At 34.1% G+C, this 19,822-nt stretch overlaps 3 protein-coding genes across 5 annotated transcripts; 1 reads left to right on the top strand and 2 right to left on the bottom strand.

The window, feature by feature from the left end:
• The first annotated feature begins 8,032 nt into the window (after window positions 1-8,032).
• Window positions 8,033-10,868, top strand: LOC123228919 (transmembrane protein 147). The gene is made up of 7 exons (XM_044654421.1): window positions 8,033-8,192; window positions 8,298-8,367; window positions 8,445-8,504; window positions 9,050-9,164; window positions 9,834-9,949; window positions 10,099-10,223; window positions 10,552-10,868. Exons 1-7 carry the CDS (start codon window positions 8,116-8,118, stop codon window positions 10,673-10,675), a joined length of 687 nt encoding a protein of 228 aa, XP_044510356.1. The 5' UTR covers window positions 8,033-8,115; the 3' UTR covers window positions 10,676-10,868.
• Window positions 10,869-11,473: 605 nt separating this feature from the next.
• Window positions 11,474-12,242, bottom strand: LOC123229340. The gene is made up of 2 exons (XM_044655106.1): window positions 12,082-12,242; window positions 11,474-11,978 (listed from the first exon to the last, which is right to left on the bottom strand). The coding sequence occupies exon 2, from the start codon at window positions 11,952-11,954 to the stop codon at window positions 11,586-11,588; it is 369 nt and encodes a 122-aa protein (XP_044511041.1). The 5' UTR covers window positions 11,955-11,978; window positions 12,082-12,242; the 3' UTR covers window positions 11,474-11,585.
• A 247-nt stretch (window positions 12,243-12,489) lies between these two features.
• On the bottom strand, window positions 12,490-19,218 carry LOC123229339 (B3 domain-containing protein Os01g0723500-like). Of its 3 annotated transcripts, none has more exons than XM_044655105.1 (5): window positions 18,959-19,218; window positions 14,539-17,232; window positions 13,645-14,038; window positions 13,412-13,542; window positions 12,490-13,112 (listed from the first exon to the last, which is right to left on the bottom strand). In XM_044655105.1, the coding sequence occupies exons 2-5, from the start codon at window positions 14,611-14,613 to the stop codon at window positions 12,807-12,809; spliced, it is 906 nt and encodes a 301-aa protein (XP_044511040.1). In that variant the 5' UTR covers window positions 14,614-17,232; window positions 18,959-19,218; the 3' UTR covers window positions 12,490-12,806. The 3 variants fall into 3 exon arrangements, with proteins under 3 accessions (XP_044511040.1, XP_044511039.1, XP_044511037.1); XM_044655104.1 differs by lacking the exon at window positions 18,959-19,218 and adding an exon at window positions 17,773-17,953; XM_044655102.1 differs by lacking the exon at window positions 14,539-17,232 and having other exon boundaries at window positions 18,959-19,212.
• Window positions 19,219-19,822: the final 604 nt, after the last annotated feature.

Raw genomic sequence — 19,822 nt, forward strand, 5'->3', positions numbered from 1 at the left:
CCTCTCACTCTCTACTACGTTGAAAGAAGGCGACCCATTTAAATTCCCTGCTTTTTTTTTTTTTTTGGTTTCTGTCTGGTTTATTTTACTAGAAAAATCCTCTTTTAGCCTTATTTTTAATAAAGACTATTCCCTGTTTTACTTCATGAACGAGGATTGACTGGCAGCTCAAAATATCCCTGTTCAACACTGCACTTCATGCATGCACACATCTAGTACTGGATCCATGTTAAGCCGGCTCAAGCTCATTTGAGTACTCAGTTTAAATTTGAGTTAAGATAGTCTCACATTAAGTTTACGCCAAACTAATTTTAAATCTATTAATTTGCCAGAACGTTGTTGATAAATTTCCTCTTCTTCGACAATTTTGCATCTTCTCTAAAGATAGTTCTATATGCATATATCTAGTATTGGATTTGAGTCAAAATAGTTCAAGCTCACCTTGGTGTATTACTTAAATTTGAGTTGAGACAGTCTCATCTCAAGTTTGAGTCAAATCAATTCGAATTCACTGATTTTTCGAAAGATTCTCAACAAATTCATTTCTCCGTATAACTTTTTTCTTCCGAGATTTTTCTATATCTTTCACGACATCATCAATAGCTCAAACAAGTTAGAATTGGGTTTTTAAACTAAATAACAGTAGGGTCTAGGGTGAATCAATATAATTATATTTAAGCATGGTATTATAAGTGATAATTGTTGGTAATTCCATATATTATTAAATGTAGAGATCATGCAAGCAAATCCTCCCTAAATTGTATCAAATCTTTAATTTCAATTTCTATTATTGCACGTAGCATGATGAAGCACTAGATTTTGTAATTATCAATTATGTCTTCTTTTATTGTTGTACTAAATTATATAGTAATATTAAGTTGTTAATTAATTTCAGTCTAAACCGCAATTGCAGAGCCAGCTCTATTGAAGTCGTTTAAAAGTGCACATCAAGTGGGCATGAACCGAAGAATCTCCACGGTACAATCTAGACTTGAGTGCACGTAGCAAATATTACATTGCCAATAAGAATCGAGCTGTACACGTGCCAACGCCCAATAAGAATTAGAAAAAAATTATAAAAAGGATTAAAATGATCTTGTGAGCAATGAGGAGAAAAGAAATTTGAACTATCGGAAGGAAAAAGTGTCATATTGGCTGGGGTGTCCGGCGACACTAGGGTTCAGACCCACATGCCTCTCTGTCTCTCTCACCACTTCAATTTCTTCCCCATCCCACGCGCTTTATTTCAACTTCTCTTCCTCCTGCCATTACAAAGTGTCACGGGCTGAAATTTTAGATCTAGTCATGTGACACCTTCGGTATTGTCTTCTCAAACATCAATTTTATATGCACTCATGTTATAGTGTAAGATGATTAATTTTATTTTGTTTTAAACTCCTCGGAAAAATAACTTTAACTCTCAATTAATTTGTGTAGAAGTGACATAATTCATTTTTAATGTGTCCCTTAACTACATTGCATATATCTCATTATGGTTAGATTCGAACCGAGTCAATTCAAGTTCGAACTCGAATTACTCATCAGAGTTTTTAATTAAAATTTTTGATACAAAACGACGTTATTTTAATCAATATATATTAAAACGATATCGTTTTGATAATGAAAGGCTCGATCGAACCCGAAACGAACCGATTTTAGCACACACATAAATTGTTTTTGTCCAAACTCATGATATGTCCATTAACCTTGGGTTATAACAAGACTCTTATCTTTTATCCAAAAATAATAATTGAAATAATAAAAGAAAAAATACTCAAATATAAAATGTGAGTTTAATTTTTAATTATGACATATCAAATCTTGTCATCGATATAGTAAAATCAAAATTTTAATTTGATTGATCTAATGATTAGATTATCTAATGATTGAATAATCAATTATAAAAATGATAGTTAAACACAAATTAAGTTTTCTCCTTGAAAAGAACCAACAAGCACCCTCATGTTTTCTTTTACCAAATCATTACAAGAATATAAGAGAAACCTAAAAACCCACCTTTCATTGAAGCACCGTCCTGTTTTCATTAACCAAATCATTACAAGAATCTAAGAGAAACCATGATCATGGCTAAGAAGACTCTTTCTCCCGCAACAACTACCTGACATGATAAACATAGGTAAATAGTGGGGAGGAGGTTTGACTGGCGCGTGGAGAGAAAGGGAGGTGGGAATTGTTGGAGTAAGTGTAATGAATGTAAAATTCAACGGATAGTATTTGTCTAATCTTAATTCAATCTTCTCACCTCTCCAATATTCCCTCTCCGTGTCCAAATATTCCTCCCTGTCGAGCCCCACCCGCGCGTGGATTCCCACAAAGAAAGACCATAATCCTCGGCGTCAACATGGTTCTCACCACGTGACCTTACGGACGTGACCTTGTCTAGGTGATAAGCTCGTCTTTGTTCCCTTCTCTTGTTTTTATTCCCAGTAAACTATTAAGCTCGCAATCCCATGGCTTCTCTTTTTCTTTAATCCCATTTGTTTATTCGGTGATTAGAGTAGCAACAAGATGACTAAAAATGTTTAATCATTTGTTAATAGTTTTCGAAGCCACGGTCAGCGTCTGATCCGCTCTAGATTCTCCGGGAAATGAAACCTTTATCTTATTTTATTACTGCTAATAAATTCTCTCTCTTTCTTTGGATTATTGAATAATCAGCTTGCAGAAAGGTTGTATCCGGTCAACATGTCTCTCCGTGGCTCACTTGCAATGTTGTCAAATGCTTCGGCTATATTCCATATTCCATGTGTTTGTCCTTTCTCTTCCTAATCTTTTTCAACCATGAATATTACTCTGATTTTAATTATTTATTTATGAAGTTTATGTCTTGCCAGAAAAGAATGATCCCCATTCATATTCACGTTGAAACAATTTTAACTGGATTTTTTAGGTTTTCAATCAGAATTAGATTTAAATCAAATCGAGTTTAAATTTGTCTAAATTTGAATTCAATTTGATTTGAATAAAGTGAAACTTGAATTTAAATTTAAGTTTGTGAAACTTATCTTAAAACTGTTGGAGTTTGATTTGTTTGAAAGAAGTTAAGTTTAAGTCTAAACTCAAATCAAACATTTAAGCTTGACTAGTACTATAGTTAAACAAAAATGACTAAAACGATATTGTTTGATACGTATTGATCAAAATAACATCATTTTAATTTATTCGTATCGCAATTTTACAAATTAACTCACAAGTTTGGCAAGCCAAACACTTATAAATTTCAAGTTTAAAAGTATTTAATTTACAGACTCAAACTTGAACCAAACTTGTTTTGAGGGTAACCAAAATTATATATATCTCACAAACCCAAAATCATTTAAGTCTTGTTGAGCGTTATAGTATTACCTCTGCCATTGAATATACAGAAGAAAGAGAAATCATAAATGTTGTTCAGAGTAAGCTAAAGTTATTTAACAGCATATTGCATTACCTGGTGGCCATGACTTTTGGCTGGCTATGAGATTGCCAAACAAGTTTTAAAATATGAATAAAGTGCACGCTGATCAAGTTAAGGGTTTCGGTAGCCAGCTAGGTAATTAAACAAAGAGTAGCACTGGCAGAGTTTAAAAATGGAGATTTACAAATCATGTTACTCAATGGTTTAACTTTAAATTTCATTCTTTCTAACTTTGTCTTGAAGATTAAAATGAAATTATGCGATTTGGAAGAATATTATTAGGTTCTTCATAGTGATTTGTGAGATAGAATACGGGCAGGCAAGTTGCTTTGAAATTAGAACACCGCCTTAGAAGGAGAGAAGAGAAAGAAAGGAATCACCGTTTTCTACGGCGTTTAGGCTGACGTGCATCACGACATTACATCATATATTATCAATATTTTATTCGATAGAATAAACATGGTTACTAATTCAACACATTGTCTAGCTTGTTCTGTAGAATTTTCTCTTGTCTTTGTGTATGACATAAGACTATAGGCTATTTAAATTAGCTATATCAAAACGACAAACGATGCTCTCGTGGGAAATATAATAGTCATTATCACAATTATCATAATTTTAATATTAATGACTTTATTATTAGTAAAAAGACAGTCAAAGCTCCCCTTAAAATGATCAAGATTTGATTGATTGCCACTGATTGCCACTAATGAAGGAATAAAATTGAATCTAACGTGAATAAACATTTGTTTTAATTCAATTTTAATCTATTATAATTAATTTGAAATAAATTCAACTTGTTTAATTGATAATAAATTTATTTGAGTAATTATTAGAATACTGTTTAAAAAAATAGTAATTAAAAATTAGAAAAAATTAGAAAAGATGAAAAATCATTAAAAAAAAATATGTCAATGATTTTTTTGTGACTCTATTTCAAATTGGATTTACCCCTCTTCAAACTCAAATAATTTACATTAAATCCAACCCTAATTTTTTTTTTTTAAACAAAAGTAGATGGTTAGGTATTGTTTCACACGCGCTCCTCCAGGAGCTTTGAAGTTATGGCTTCTGTGCAACCTAAATCGGGAGAAAAGTGAAGTCAATTTCTGGAGAAGAAATAAGATGGTAGAGGCATGAAGTCAGACCCCACAGTAAATATTTTTCCTGCCGATCACAAAAACAAAAGAATAAAATAAAGAAGAGAAACAGAGATAATTTAATCTTTTACCTTGAGACTTAAAAACATCTGCCCCTTTTTTCTACAACTAGAGTTTGAAACTTTGGCCTACAATTTACACACAAAATTTTGCCACTAACTTAACTAGCTTGGAAATTATTAAACAAGCGCATACAACTACCAGATAAAGATCATATCAAAATTTACACTGATCAATGCTCAGATTTTTTCCAATTTCATATGATATACATACAAGATAGGAACCCACCCTATTCTCATCATCAATTCGTTTCTCTCTCCTAGAAGCCTGGTCCATTTTTTTAACTGGTTTATCAGATAAACAGCAATTAAAGGGGTTTATTTGTCAAAAGCACTGCCCGGCTATCATGATGAGGACATAGATCAATGATCATATTGAACATAGAAGATATGGAATATTAAGCTAAGTTTTATCAGGAAAGAAAATTATTTTTTTTTTTTGTGGTTGTGCTTGGGGAATCATATTCATTGACCTGTTTTAAGTTGTTATACCGAGCTTGGGCTGGGTTTTGATCGCTTTCAGTCACATCGTTTGAGGTGAAATGAAGGGAACGGATAGGTACATTCTTCCTATAAAAGCAAAATTCTCTGTCTCCCATTCTCTCTCTAACATCAATGAATGTTCCTTGGAATTTAAAAAACCAGTACGATTGTCATCTTCAAAGGACAGAAAGTGGAGCCACATACTTAAGTAGACAGAAAAAGTATCCGTATAAGCTAAAAGTCCAAGAACCACTCTCCAAAATACCAGAAAAAATTAATAGATACTCTTTTTATCATGTGATAATAACTTTATAGAAGGTACGAGATTTTATCTTCAAAGTTGAGCAAAACCATGGATTATTAAGCTTGGATTTGGATTCATTGATTGTACTTATATCAAGGGCCCCATTTACAGGCCAATCATGTGCCTGTAGCTCGTTCTTGTTGGGATTTTCAGACTCGACATTCACATTTATATTACCTCTCAACTTGCTCTCGTTACCCAAAAGATTTCACATCTAACTTTTTTTAAAGCTAATTCTAGTGATAAAAGATACAAAATTTTCAGTGAAAGGGTTTTCAAATTTGAAATTAGTCAATGATATATTAAAATTAAAGTTTTGAAAAATATGATATAATAGTTCTATAGGAACTCTTTCTAAACACTTGCATTCACGCTTCCTCTCTCTCTCTCTCTCTCTCTCTCCATAATTGCCTTCAATCCTTAAAATTTCTTTTTCTATTTATTGGAGAGTGGGTTTTTAATATTCTCTTGAAACCGTCCTAGTCCCAATATATTTTCCATAGTTGTCGCATGGACCACAAGGTGTTTCATTTTTATATTTGGTTCAAAGCTTATGCAGATCTCTTACTGCCTATTTTTGACTCTTTCCAATGTTTCCAGAGAAGAAAAACACTATTTTTGGGTGTCAATTGTCAAGTTCTTGCATAATTTATCATAGAAAACTAAACTTTTATTTAATGTCAAGTTCTTCTGTAATTGATTATATGAATGTCAGCATCAAGAAAAATAAATCCCCATTTCATGGAGGAATAATTGCTGCTTCCATGGCGTATAGTATAATGTTTTCAACTTCATCCAAAATTCATTTGACATTATCTATTAAGACTGCCATTAAAACCTTAATATATAAACAATTTATTCTCTAATTATAATACAATTTTGAAAACGATGTGAACAGTTTTTATTTGGCAACACACATGCATACTTATGCATGACTGGGAAAAAGAAAAAGAAATAGTTGTGAACATTCTTATTGTCATAATTTTGTTCTTGAACTTATTCATAAAATATCTTTGAAAACCGGCCATATGATACTTTGTGATAAGGTGCCCTCAGAAGAAAGAATGTGTATTTGTTTTTACTTGGTGGTTTGAAAGAAAATTAATGGAAACAAGAAGACAAAATCAAATGGGAAAATGGAAACACATGGCTTATACGTAGATTGCATCCAAGTGTAGCTTCTTCAAAGAGCAACAGGGCAATTGGCCATACTTAAATAGTAAAATAATTGAGGAGAGATCGTTAACATGGCTATGTTTTGATGTTCAGCAGTCCAAAATACTATTCTGCAAGACAATATTTTAGACAAATTGTCCTCTATATCTTGGACCAGCAATGGCAGAAACCTATTTATTTTTGAAAGACAGTGATCATCTGTTAATTAAGAAGTCCGATATATATCACATCAAGCATAACTTCCTCGAAATATTGTTCCATTCAATTTTTGTAAACTACAGAAGAGAAAAAATTTAGAACTAAAGAACTCCAAATGAGAAATCAACAATGACAACTGAAAATTTGGAAATAAAAAAAATTATCATAATCAAATTTGACATTGGGACTTATAGATGAATCCAATAAATACATGGTGGTAAAGGCACTTTTATTGCAATGTTCATAAATGCACTTTTCTATTATACTTTTATGTAATATATTCATAAGCAACTACTTATAATAATTATCCATTCGAGTATCAATGATAATATATCGTTAATTTAAAATTATTTGATCGTACAGTAACATATTATCATTAATAAGTATATAGTAATTTAATTTAAACTGTAAAATCCGGCCAAAACATTCAAATTGTAAATCACATTTTTTGATTACATATATATATAACCGTATTTAACAAAAAAAATTTAATAAACAATTAGATGTACATTTATATATATATATATATATATATATATATATATATATATATATATATATATATATATATATATATATATATATATTGTCACTTTATATTTATTTTATATATTTAATTCATATCCTAGATAATTATAATTTAATTTTTATTTATTAAGTACAAAATATTTGAAAATGAATTATTATTAATAGACTCAAACCGAATTTTTTCAGTTTCGTTTTTTGTTTGAAATCTAAAATGGTTTGTTTTGATTTAAAATTTATCTGAAATGTATTTTTTAGTTTGGTTTAAAAAATGTCTTTAACAGTATCAAACTAAACTGTGTATACCCCTAACAATAAAACTATGTGTACCCACTTTAGGTACACAAATGTGTACACATTTATATGTGTCATCCTGTGATTGGATGATTTTGAATTAAGAATAAAACAATAATCAATCATATGATGACACATACGAGTGTATATATATTTGTGTACCTAAAGTGAGTACACATAGTATTGCTCATACCCCTAATCATGATACCCAAATATACACGCATGGTAAGTACCAAGTTAAAAAAAAAAAAAAATACCAATACACAAGTGCAGGACTAAGGCCCAGATACAGTCTTTGGGCTAACATCAATCTAGTTCAAGACTGAGGCTCAAATACTCTATTCGACCCGATGGCTTGAAACCGGTCCAGGCCCAAGTAATTAGATCCGACTTAATCATCGATCTCTACTCGGCTCCTAACTCCCTCTCTTTCTCGCTTTAGTCGTTGTTGTAACTTCGCTGCAAATTAGAGCAACAGCGAGAAAAGCTAAAGCAAAGATGACGGTTTTCCACTTTTTCAACTGTGCGATTCTTACTTTCGGTCCTCACGCCGTCTACTACTCCGCTACGCCATTGTACGTTTTCCTTTTGGGTGATGTTCGAGTTCCAATTTTTGTTGTTTGAATTATTTTTGGATCTGTAAACTTTATTTATCTAGCTAATTTAATTCATATGTGTAGATCTGAGTATGATACACTTGGTACTTCTGTTAAAGCCGCTCTTGTTTATTTAGGAACAGCTTTGGTTAAGGTTAGTTCATTACATAAATTGATTTATTTTAGCTAAGTTTTGCATTTACTAAAACTAATTGACATCCTTGATGGCAGCTTGTTTGTTTGGCCACGTTTCTTAAGGTATCAGAGAGTGACAGCTTTGATCCATATCAGGTATTGCTGTTATTTCATCTTTAATTGTCTGATTTTCATTTATTGCAAAATAATAGAATGGAAGTTGTTATATGATTTTCAAGAATAGAATTTGTGATTTCGAATTCCTTGCGCACTTATTTGTTTCCTGCTGTTCCATTGAACCTTGTTAGTTTATGCTATGTTGAAGCAAAGCTATTCTTCAGTGGGAAATGTTGACAAGTTGTTTCATGAATATCCTTACTCGGTGAACTTGGTTGAAAAAATTTACTGTCAATATTTCTCTTTGATTCATAGAATTGGGTTTGCTGGTCCTCTAGATATGCGTTTACTATGAATGTTAGAGCTAATTTCCAACTTTGCATAGCATGTAAACCAAATGTTAATAAAATGACAGTCAGTTAGTCTTATTCCTTCTGAGTATATCTTATAAAATCCTATCTAGCAACTTCCTTAAATCAGCATTGAATCGATTTCATGTTTATCGAGATATGCTTGTTTTATTTTCTGGTGGATTACTTTACAACAATTTGATCATCATAAAATGTGTGACCATTTATCTGCAGGAACTTTTGAAAGCACTAATCGGTTTTATAGATGTTGCTGGTCTCTACTTTGCCCTGACCCAGTTGACCCACAGGAACATATCTCAGAATCATAAATTTCAAGCTGTTGGGCTTGGTGAGTAAAGCTATATTTAGTTGCATTTTGTTTGAATTTCAATTTTTTATGTTCTATCTCTTTGCAATACCCAAAAAAAAGTTAAATAATTATATTACCCTCTATTTATGATATATATTAATAAAGAAGGTACTGCTTTCAGAATTTCTTCTGTGCTCTCTCTTTTTGCTCTATAGGCAGGGAAATAGTATAATTCAACAAGATCAGTTTCACAAGTTTTTATTTCCCAATATTTTAAGTTACATTTTTTGAGCAACCAAAAGGAAAATCATACCCGTGAGAGAGAGAGAGAGATGATCGAGCAGGGAAGCTCAGTTCTCCTAAGCATTCAAAATTTCATCAAAATTTTTATGCATGATATGGATAATAAAAAAGACTTTTAGTTGTATTCACTGATATACTATGCATATTCATTATCTATATTGTCCTCTTAAAACATAATATGTGTTAGAGATGATAGATTGTAGCTTCATGCTCGTTAAGTTTGTGATATAACTAAACTGTTTGGAAGTCAGCAATGCCAACATATTGCATTTTTATACCTTTTTTCTATCGACAGAATGTTATATCATTGGTAAATTAGCTTCCTCGTTCTATTTGTATGGACTTCTTAAACCATTTTTTTAATCTTCAATAACATTATGAAAGTTTCTTTCCCATTGTTGCCAGGGTGGGCTTTTGCAGATTCTGTACTTCATAGATTAGCACCACTTTGGGTGGGTGCTAGAGGACTGGAATTTACTTGGGATTACATTTTGCAAGGCCTAGAGGCTAATGCAAATTTGGTATGTTTATATCCCTTGATGGATAGAAGTTCCATTCACACTGATTATAGCATGGAAATTTTAGCAATACTTTAGTGGGTTAAGTAGTTCCATGGAATTTTGGCTTTGTACTCCAGAGTGATGCATCTTGTCATGGGTTCTGTATTCAGGTGTTGAGCATATCCCTTGCTGCATTAGGATCTTTGATGTGGCTTCGCAAGAACAAACCCAAGACATTAATTCCTATAATATATGCATGTGCAGGAATTGTGGCAACCATGCCTTCCATTACAAGGTCTCCATTTCAACCTTCTTCACTAAATCATTACTTATCATAACAAAAGCTCTATCTTATTTTGATTCTCTGAGTTTTTTTGGGACTCACTGAATTTGGATGATATTACTTAAGTCAAATCAACTTTAAAAAGTAGGAACTCAAGGGCTTTATGTTATGTTAGGTCTCCAGATTAAATTATTTCTGTAACTTTTACCCAGGCTTGGTTAACTTCATCAGATTGTATATCGTATTTCTTGTCGTCTGATTTATGAGATCCGCACTGGTTAATGCATGTTGTGATAATATCTATATTTACTTCATTGATTCTGATAAATGCCTTTTGCAGCTATCTGAGGCGAGGAATGGGCTGGCAATTCCCAAAGGTGGTTGGCTTTGAACTTTTTACCTCTTTGATGATGGCTTTCATTAGTTGGCAGCTTTTTGCGGCTTGTCAGAGACCATCTACATGAGGTAGCCCACCATTTTCTTCTGAGGCAATGTTCTTCCGGCAGCTTGATCCTCTTTTAGAGGGCCTATTCCAATCAATCTTCCCCATGTGACGGCAATGGCTTTTGTTTTAATTTCACATTAAAGTTTTAGTTTATGATGTATCTAACCTTCTTAATTACCAACTTATATAGAAATTTCTTTGATCTACCCAAATAATTAAATTCATGTAAGTTTTGGGATGAAAGATGTGTAGCCCATGGTTTTGATAACTGGACTTGCAGGTCTGGCCGATTGAATTGAGACCTATGAGCTAAAACAGTTTTGATTAGTTTGAAACCATTTTTTAGGTTAGAGCAGATTAGAATGGATTGGATCAAATTGAACTGTTTGAATTGTTCGTTGGAGGGGGTAAACAATTGGGTTTAATCTATTCGACATCAAAAAATCAATTTTGAAAAAAAAAAAATCATTGAAACTTGAATTTAAGTATTCATCTATTAATTTTAAGGACATATATGTATCATAAAATCAAGTTTACTTTGTTTTTAAAATAATTTAAATTATATATTTTATAATAATTTAAACAAAATTAATTAAAATGTTATTTTAAAACAGTTAATCAATCTAATTATCAGTCTTACTGTTGGATGGATTGTACTGTCCTTTCAATCGGATTGTGATAATTATGAAAACATTGGATTTAGCCTTTGCCTTACAACATGTACATTTGGGAGCCCCGAGTCTCCACATTAAGCTTGATGTTCCCGGGGGATTCTTCTCATTTTATTTGGTTAAAATCTTGAAATCGACATGTAATATCATGAGTAATGTAGCTTAAGGAATAAATTTACCGCGAAAGACTAAAATAAGTTTCCATGCATACTTGATTTACAGCAAAACAAATGAAATGAACATTGCAGAGAAGAATAGTCACTCAGATTCTTCCAACCATGCTTCAATTCGCAGAAGAACGAAGCCAACCGCAACCCCAATCAGAACAAGCCCATTCATGATGGCAGCAATCCTGAATATCTCAGAAGCGGCATCGCATGTGGAAGAAAGTGCGCCGCCACCTCTTCTGTTGGACTTTGAGTTGAGCGAGATCACAACATTTGCGAAGCACTGCTCAGTGCACAGTGGTAGGCCGAGAGACACCACCTTATTGTGCGCTTTAAGACCTCCATAAGAATTCAATCCATTCAGATACACCGTCTTCTTCATCCTCTTCTGGGTTCTGCTGCCGCACCTAGCCATGGCACTGGTGACTGTTGCTGGAGAAAGAACTGCTGATGTCGCCATATCTGTTATGCCCACAATCTAAAACTAAAAAATTCATACAGAAAACTATGTATCAATCTAACTCATGCCCATTAGACGCAGGTAAATATTGAAAATTATAAAGAAAAAAGTGTTACGAATTGATTACCTGTGTCGTAGACCGAGAAGTCGCAACCAAGGGCAGACCGTGCAAAGGATAACAGTGCATTTTAAGATGCGGGTTTGGATAAGATAGACAAGTTATGGTTGGTTGACAAAGCTTTACATTTAGAAGAAAGTAAATATGGCAAAAAATTACAGGGGATAAGCAGCATAAAAGGGGAATACGGATAATATATCAAATGGTTTAAGTTTCAGTAACTTAGAATATTCGGATCAGTCCAAAAAAAAAATTGATTTAAGTAAAGTTTTCACGATATAAAAATAATGACAAAAGGGTTAAAGACCCCTAAAGAAAGGGGGTTTAAATTAGGACTTGTAGGTAATGTTAATTATTTTATGTAACACAATCCAATTAGATTAGAAATTAACTTGAAACACAGAAAAAGCAATCAACTGCGAACAAATTAGCTTTCCATCCCACCTCCAATTTAGTGAAGTAGTTGTAGCGTCAATAACTTTAATTTAGTTAACAGTCGGATTCACTTTATGAACACTAAACATTCTGTGTTCAACAAAGGATTTTCCCAGAACTAACAACATTTCAACCCATTTGAAACTTCTTAGGAGAATTGATTACACAAAAGAGGCAAAAGACTGAGTGGGAATTGGAAGTTGTTCAACATTGAACGAAACAAGGAAATATCTACACCTACAAACTTACAGTAAACTGCTAGATACTGATAATCAAGACGTCCTTGCAATTTTTGACAGTCATTCAGGTTCAATCTTTTTGACCTTGACAGGATAAAATACTCTGGATTGAAAGGGTACTGCCTTTTCTTTGGCTCGGAATACATGAACTTGCATTGCAGTTTCCTGTGTGATCTCAAAAACAAGTGTGTCACCTGTTGCTATCTTATTTCCTCGACAAAAATCAAACCACCCTTTCGATAGATACAGACGGCCATCTCTAGCAGGATATAGTTTAACAGGCCATGACCTCCCATTTGGATCCAGTAGCATTACCATCTTTTTTGTCATGAGGTTTTTCTCTCTCACTGCTTCGCTTGGAATAGTCTGCAATTTGAAGCAAAAAATGATATAAACTTACACACATATTTATATAACATAATAAACATGATCAGCAGCTCATATGGGAGGAAATATTTGCCATTACAGGCTGGAGCTATGGTCACGAGCAAAATATAGTAGGTGAAGTGATGTCTCATTACTGCAGAAGGAAAATATTTGCTATGATTACTACATGCCAATATTAGCCCTGATTTTAGTTTCCAATGAGGAAACAACAAATAAGAAGTGTTATGCATCTTTCTGCTTCCACCTATTCATTAATTTTTTAATAGGAAGGAGCTCACCATATTATATTTGTGAGACCCAGTCCAAGTTGATCTGAAACAGAAATTCTCTGATTTGAATGGAAGTGTTGCTTTTGTTGTTTGCTTGTCCACTTGAACGACAGGTTTCTTCCTAGGCCTTAAATAACTCCCTAAAACATACAAGAAAAAGAAAAGTGATCCAACTTGGATGAAAAAACTTATAGAAAATTGAATTTTAACTGTGAGAAGGTGAAGTTCGAGATTTTTCATACCCTGCACAGAGGTGATTGGTTTTCTTTCAGTGCCAGCTTTGAAAACCAGAGGGTTTGAGTCTTCGATTTTATCTCTTGCTTGATTTTGATTTCCATTCCCAGAGCAGGAATTGGGATTATCATTGTTCATCTTGGCAGGTCCTATATCTTTCTCGCAGTTGGTTTTATCATAGATTTTAACAGTGAACATTGATTTTCCATAGTACTTGAAAACCATAAAGTCGCCAACTTCTAAAGAATGATCTTTCACGAAGTCAAGCCAGCCACTCCCGAAACACGTGCCACTCACATTCTTCTCCATTTTTACACACCAAAATTTCCCTGTTGGACTTCGAAGAACGCAATTTCCAACTGAATTCCCCTTAAAATACTTAAGGAATGCAGGTGGTATAGGCTACATAATCAAAAATTACCTCAGCACAACAGCCTTTCAAGGAGAGATAAAAATATCATATAATTTCAAAATGAATTCAACAAACAAATATAACATTTGAAAGTGAGATCAACCGCCAAGACAAACAAAAAATTGTGGAAGGGAAATTACCCTCCCTAGTACTAATTTTAGGCCAATTTCATAATTATTACACTCCACTCAACCTCACCCAAATTATTATCCTTTTACACACATAGGTCAAATACTTATAATAATTATTCCTAAAAAAATAATCATAAAAACGCATGGTCTAGTAGCAGAGGCAGACTCACATGAGAGTTTTCAACCAACAAATAATGTATAAAATAGAGAACAGTAACATAAAAAGAATGCGACAAGCCAACAATCTCAGAACACAAGGAAGATTCCTAAATATGAAACAACCATGAAGCAGTTTTACCTTTCTTCCACCACAACCCTAATGCGTAATGAAATGATTTTAAAAAGTCGGTATAAGTTACCAATTGCTTGGAGAAGTCCCCAATTAGAACATTGAAAAATGATGGTTTTTGCTTCATGTTTACAGCCACAGGCATCTTCTAATTAACTCCATTCTGTTAATGCTTCAGTATCATGAACAGTTTGGGTTCCAGTTGGATCATCATCTAGGACATCGAGGAACTCTGAACTGTGATAAATGAGTCCCTTTATGTCATCACTGGGATCTATTGGCCACTCAGGTGGCAGATATTGCAAGAAAACTCCTTTCTTAACCATGAGCCCTTCAATTTTAACACCAGTAACTGCCTCATAGACCTTAACCACCCCATCATCATCTTGACAACCCCAGCCAGCAGCAGAGCCTGCCAATAACAGTTGACAATGCGCAATAGCTGAAATATGTAGCACAACTTCTTGATAAGAGCTTTCATGAGTAACAATACCCAGATCCGTCACAAAGATATCAAGTGCAAAGTGAGGCTTGTATTTATTGTCCAACATATGTGGACCACAATTCTCAAACATCCAAGACTCCCCATTGTTGGAGATGATATTAAGCAAATATCTGGTATTAAGACCCAATCAAGCACCAAAGGTAATCGCCTCAGCTAACAATGCTATATGGACTCTAGCAAGCAACTGATTAACCATCTTTACACCACTTCCAGCACCACAACCCCCTTTGATGGTATAAAACTCCCACTTAATGCTGAGAAAACTGAACATGCACTTGTAAGAGCTTCATCTGAATCAACAGTCATTATTGTACCTTCTAAACACCACCTGAAATATGAGCATCTACTAATTTCAAATCCTTGCCTTCAACTACTGGAGGTGGAGTTGTTGCTATTGGGCCTTGAAAACTATTGGGAGGCTTGGACTTCATTTAAACTATTGGGTTTTAACTAATTGTTTGGCCGACTGAGAGGAGATTGTGTTTCAAATTTTCCAGCTTTATTATAGCTAAATTCATGATAGTCGAATCACATATCAATCATGTATCAAAAACCATATTTTTCGTATCGTATATTGTATTGTATTATAAGATATGTCTTGTGCAAAATAATAACAAAATAATAGAAAATTCTAACTATCACATCATCATTTTAGAAAATAACACAAACACTCGTAAAATATTAAAATTTCTTAGATACAACTCTACCACATCATCACTTTTCTAAAAGGGTACATCAATTCATATTAGTAATATGTATCATATCGTACAATACACTTACGACATCAATTCAATACACCTTAGGATATGAATTGTTTTCTATTGGTATCATATTAGATCGTACGATGTGTATCGTGTATCATAAAATACTATCCAACCAAAGTAGTAAAATAAGTCTTGGTTGGCATACATTAGGCCTGGGTTTCTTCTTCAAGTAAGCCCAATTCTTATAATCTACTTTTTTGTGCCCAGTCCAAGACTTTTTCCCTTGTTGAAGTCTCATGGACCTCCAACTTCACTTTTGACAACAGAGAAGCAAAACAAAAACTAATTCTAGAAGTCATCGTCGTTTTCTCAATGTTGATGAGTGGCACTCACAGCAACTTGAATTGCTTTCAGTACCCCTCGATGGTGGTTGTTTGCTTAAAAGACATTAATTCTATATGGGGCATATCCAACAAAGATGATTGGAGTCCCTGTCGCACTGCCTTCCTGAAATTCTTCCAATCTATGAACGACAAGCACATCTCTTTCTATTGTAACCATCCAAGTGTAGCTCCTTCAAAACACAAAAGGATTGAACCCAACTGTTCTGCTTCATTTAAACAATTGACCTGAAAATACTATTCAACTTTAGCCAACCAACCAAATGGGTCCTCACCAAAGAACATTGGAAGCTCTAGGCAGGATGGAAGTCAATCACACTATTGAATCCCATATAATGATCGTAAGGGAGATGTGAGCTGATTTGTTGGATTTTCCTTTTACTTCGTTTGAAATGCATTACAGAATTTCTTGCATAAATCCATCCAAGGTGTCAAAGCGGAAGTCTCTTCGCTCAATCTTCCTATCTAAGTCTTCCAAACAGGAAGACATTGTCACCATCTGCTGGGCCAAGCCAACGTACCCAAGTTCCAATTCGTCAACATGACCTTCCATTCTTGTTGATACCATACCCCAAAATCATCAATTTTGATATCACTTCGATAGGATCCAAAAAGCAATTTTAGCCCAAAAAAACAACCAAAAGAAACAAAAACACACACATAGAAGGCAAATCATTTAGAGAAATTTGATTTTATTTATCAAATCAGCAGGAGATTCCCAATATTTACATTCACCCACCCAACTCGAAGAGCCAAAGACCTCCCTTTCAACCAAAGGCTACCCAAATCAAAACCCAAAAAGTCTTCCTCCCCTCTCTCATCTAATCTCCCACCCTTATATACTTTGCATAACATATTCCCTTCTTAAGTTGGATCATTGGGTCACGTGGCATTCCCAATTGGAAATATTTCCAATTTCTCCTTTCCAACAACAGTAGTTCCCTGGTGTGTAGATTCTCTACCCTTTTCATCACGTTTCCTATAGTAAACCTTCAAGGCTGGTGTGCTAACATCAAGCCACCCGTTAGATAGACTCATACAACCATCGGCAGCAAGAGATATTTTAGCAGGCCATGCCTCCCATTTGGATCCTTCAGCATTATCATCTTTTTTGTCATGAGGTTTTTCTCTCTCACTGCCTCTCTTGCAATAGTCTGCAATTTGAAGCCAAAAAAGAGATAAACTTGCACAATATTTTTAGAACTTAAAAGACATTAAACATGGCCAGCAGCTCATATGGGAGGATATATTTGCCATTATACAACTGGAAGCTATCGTCATTGGCAAAATAGAGTAGTAGGTGAAGTGATGTCTTGTTACTGCAGAAGGAAAATATTTGCCATTATTACTATGTGCCAAATTAGCCCTGATTCTAGTTTCCAATGAGGAAACAACAGATAAGTAGAAGTGTTAGACACCTTTTTACTTCCACTTATTCATTTATTCTTGAATAAGAAGGAGTTGACCATAATCCTAGTTGAAAAACAGAAATTTTGTGATTTGAATGGAAGTGTTGCTTTTGCTGTTTGCTTGTTCACTAGAATGACAGGTTTCTTGTTCCCAGACCTTAAACATCTCCCTAAAACTTACAAGTCCAAGAAAGAGGAAAGAAAAAGAAGAAGTGATTGGACTTGGATGAAATAGCTTATAGAAAATTTTAACCGTGCAAAGGTGAAGTTCAAGATCTATCATACCCTGCACAGAGGTAATTAGTTTTCTTTCAGAGCCAGCTTTGAAAATCAGAGGGCTGGAGTCTTCAATTTCGTCTCTTACTTGATTTTGATTTCCAATCTCAGTGCAGAAACTGGGATTGTCATTGTTCATCTTGGCAGGTCCTATATCTTTCTCGCAGTTCGTTTTATCATAGATTTTAACACTAAACATAGATTTTAACACTAAACATAGATTTTCCATAGTACTTGAAAACCAGAAAGTCGCCAACTTCTAAAGAATGATCTTTCACAAACTCACGCCAGCCCCTCCTAAAACACGTGCCATTCACATTCTTCTCCGAATTTACACACCAAAATTTCCCCGTCGGACTTCGAAGAATGCAATTTCCGACCAGATTCCCCTTAATGTACTTAAGGATAGCAGGAGGTACACGCTACATAATAAAAAATTACCTCCAGTTACACAAGTAACACAACTGCCTTCAAGTAGAAATAAAATAGCATACACTTTCAAATATGGACGGATTCGAACTGAACCAATCTAAATAGGCCAGTTTGAGATCAAACTCCGCTTGCTCAAATGGTGAACAGTAATACCGGAGGAGAAGAAGAGTTACTGAATAAGAAAAGGAAGAAAAATTGTTTGTATCCGAAAAAAATTGTCAGAGAAAAAGAAGAAAATCGCCAGCAAGACTAGCTCCAATGCAGCGTCGCCAGCGAGACAAGAAGGTTCAAGCCGAACATCAATCCGAGATTAAATCGAATCCAGCCTTACTTTCAAAATGAATTTAACAACCAAATATAACATTTGAAAGTCAGACAAATTGTCAACACAGCAAAAAAATAGTGGAAGGTAAACTACTCTGCCACCCAACCTCACCCAAACGATTATCCTTTCACACAAATAGGTCAGATACTTGAAGTAATATTAATTTATTCTACTTACCAAAAAAATAACTAAGTTATTCCCAAAAATATAAATATGATTAAAAGCACATGATTTAGTAGCAGAGGCAGACTCACATGAGGTTTTCAACCAACAAATAATGTAGGGAACTTAAAAAGGATGCGAGCAGCTGAAAAACTCAGAACACAAGGAAGATTCCTAAACAAGAAAGGCTCAGACAACGATAAAGCAGTTTTACCTTTCTTCCACCACAACCCTAAATGGAAACTGAAATGATTTTAAAAAGTCGGAAGAAGTTACCAATTGCTTGGAGAAGTCCCCAATTAGAACCTTGAAGAATGATGGTTTTCGCTTCATGTTCACAGCCACAGGCATCTTCTAAACTTGTCACTGTAAAGAGAATGCAACAACCGAAGCGAACTTCTAAGAAAATTTTTACCAACAAATAGTATACAAGGGAAGCAAAGATGATGGAATGAAAGTGGGAAATTGAGGCCTAGTGGTCAAGGCTTTTAACTGGGCTTTAGTTTGATAAAGTTGAGATAAAATTCGTATGAAATTAATTTGAATCACAGAAGTAAAACTTAAATTTGAGATTTCAATCCTTTTACGTAATGTCCTTTTAGTAAGAAAAAAATATTTTTTCCGTGAGGAAATTGTCTTTCAAATGTCTTGGTTATTAGAAATTTAGGATGATCGTTCATGAGTCCTCAATTCTCCTAGCCTTATACTTGGTTGAATTAACAAAGTGTCAAAGTATAATATATGATCCTCTGATTCATTGTTTTTTAAATTTGGATCTTCCCTGGGATTGGAATGACATTCTGTCTTGATGTGAAGTGAGGGAAATGGAGATGGTGATAATAAAAGGATAAAGCAAAACAAAATGTTGTAGAAGAACCTAAGTTTGCCAAATACACAAAACATTACAAGTGCAGTCCAAAAGCTGGCAAACTGAAGATTATTTGAAACTGAGCTAACACCGAAAGGGAACATCAAGAACAATGGAAACGTCCAGCTGCTGCCATAGACTGGTTACATATAGCAGTTCTTCCACTAGCAGCCAGGGGTACTGGGGTCAGTCTGTCAGTGGAATCGCTCCATTCACAGCTCAAAAGATTATAACATTGAGAACAACGGGTTTGATTACCAGGCTAGCTGGTT

Source organism: Mangifera indica, chromosome 11 (genome assembly GCF_011075055.1).
Source record: "Mangifera indica cultivar Alphonso chromosome 11, CATAS_Mindica_2.1, whole genome shotgun sequence".
Lineage (NCBI taxonomy): Eukaryota > Viridiplantae > Streptophyta > Magnoliopsida > Sapindales > Anacardiaceae > Mangifera > Mangifera indica.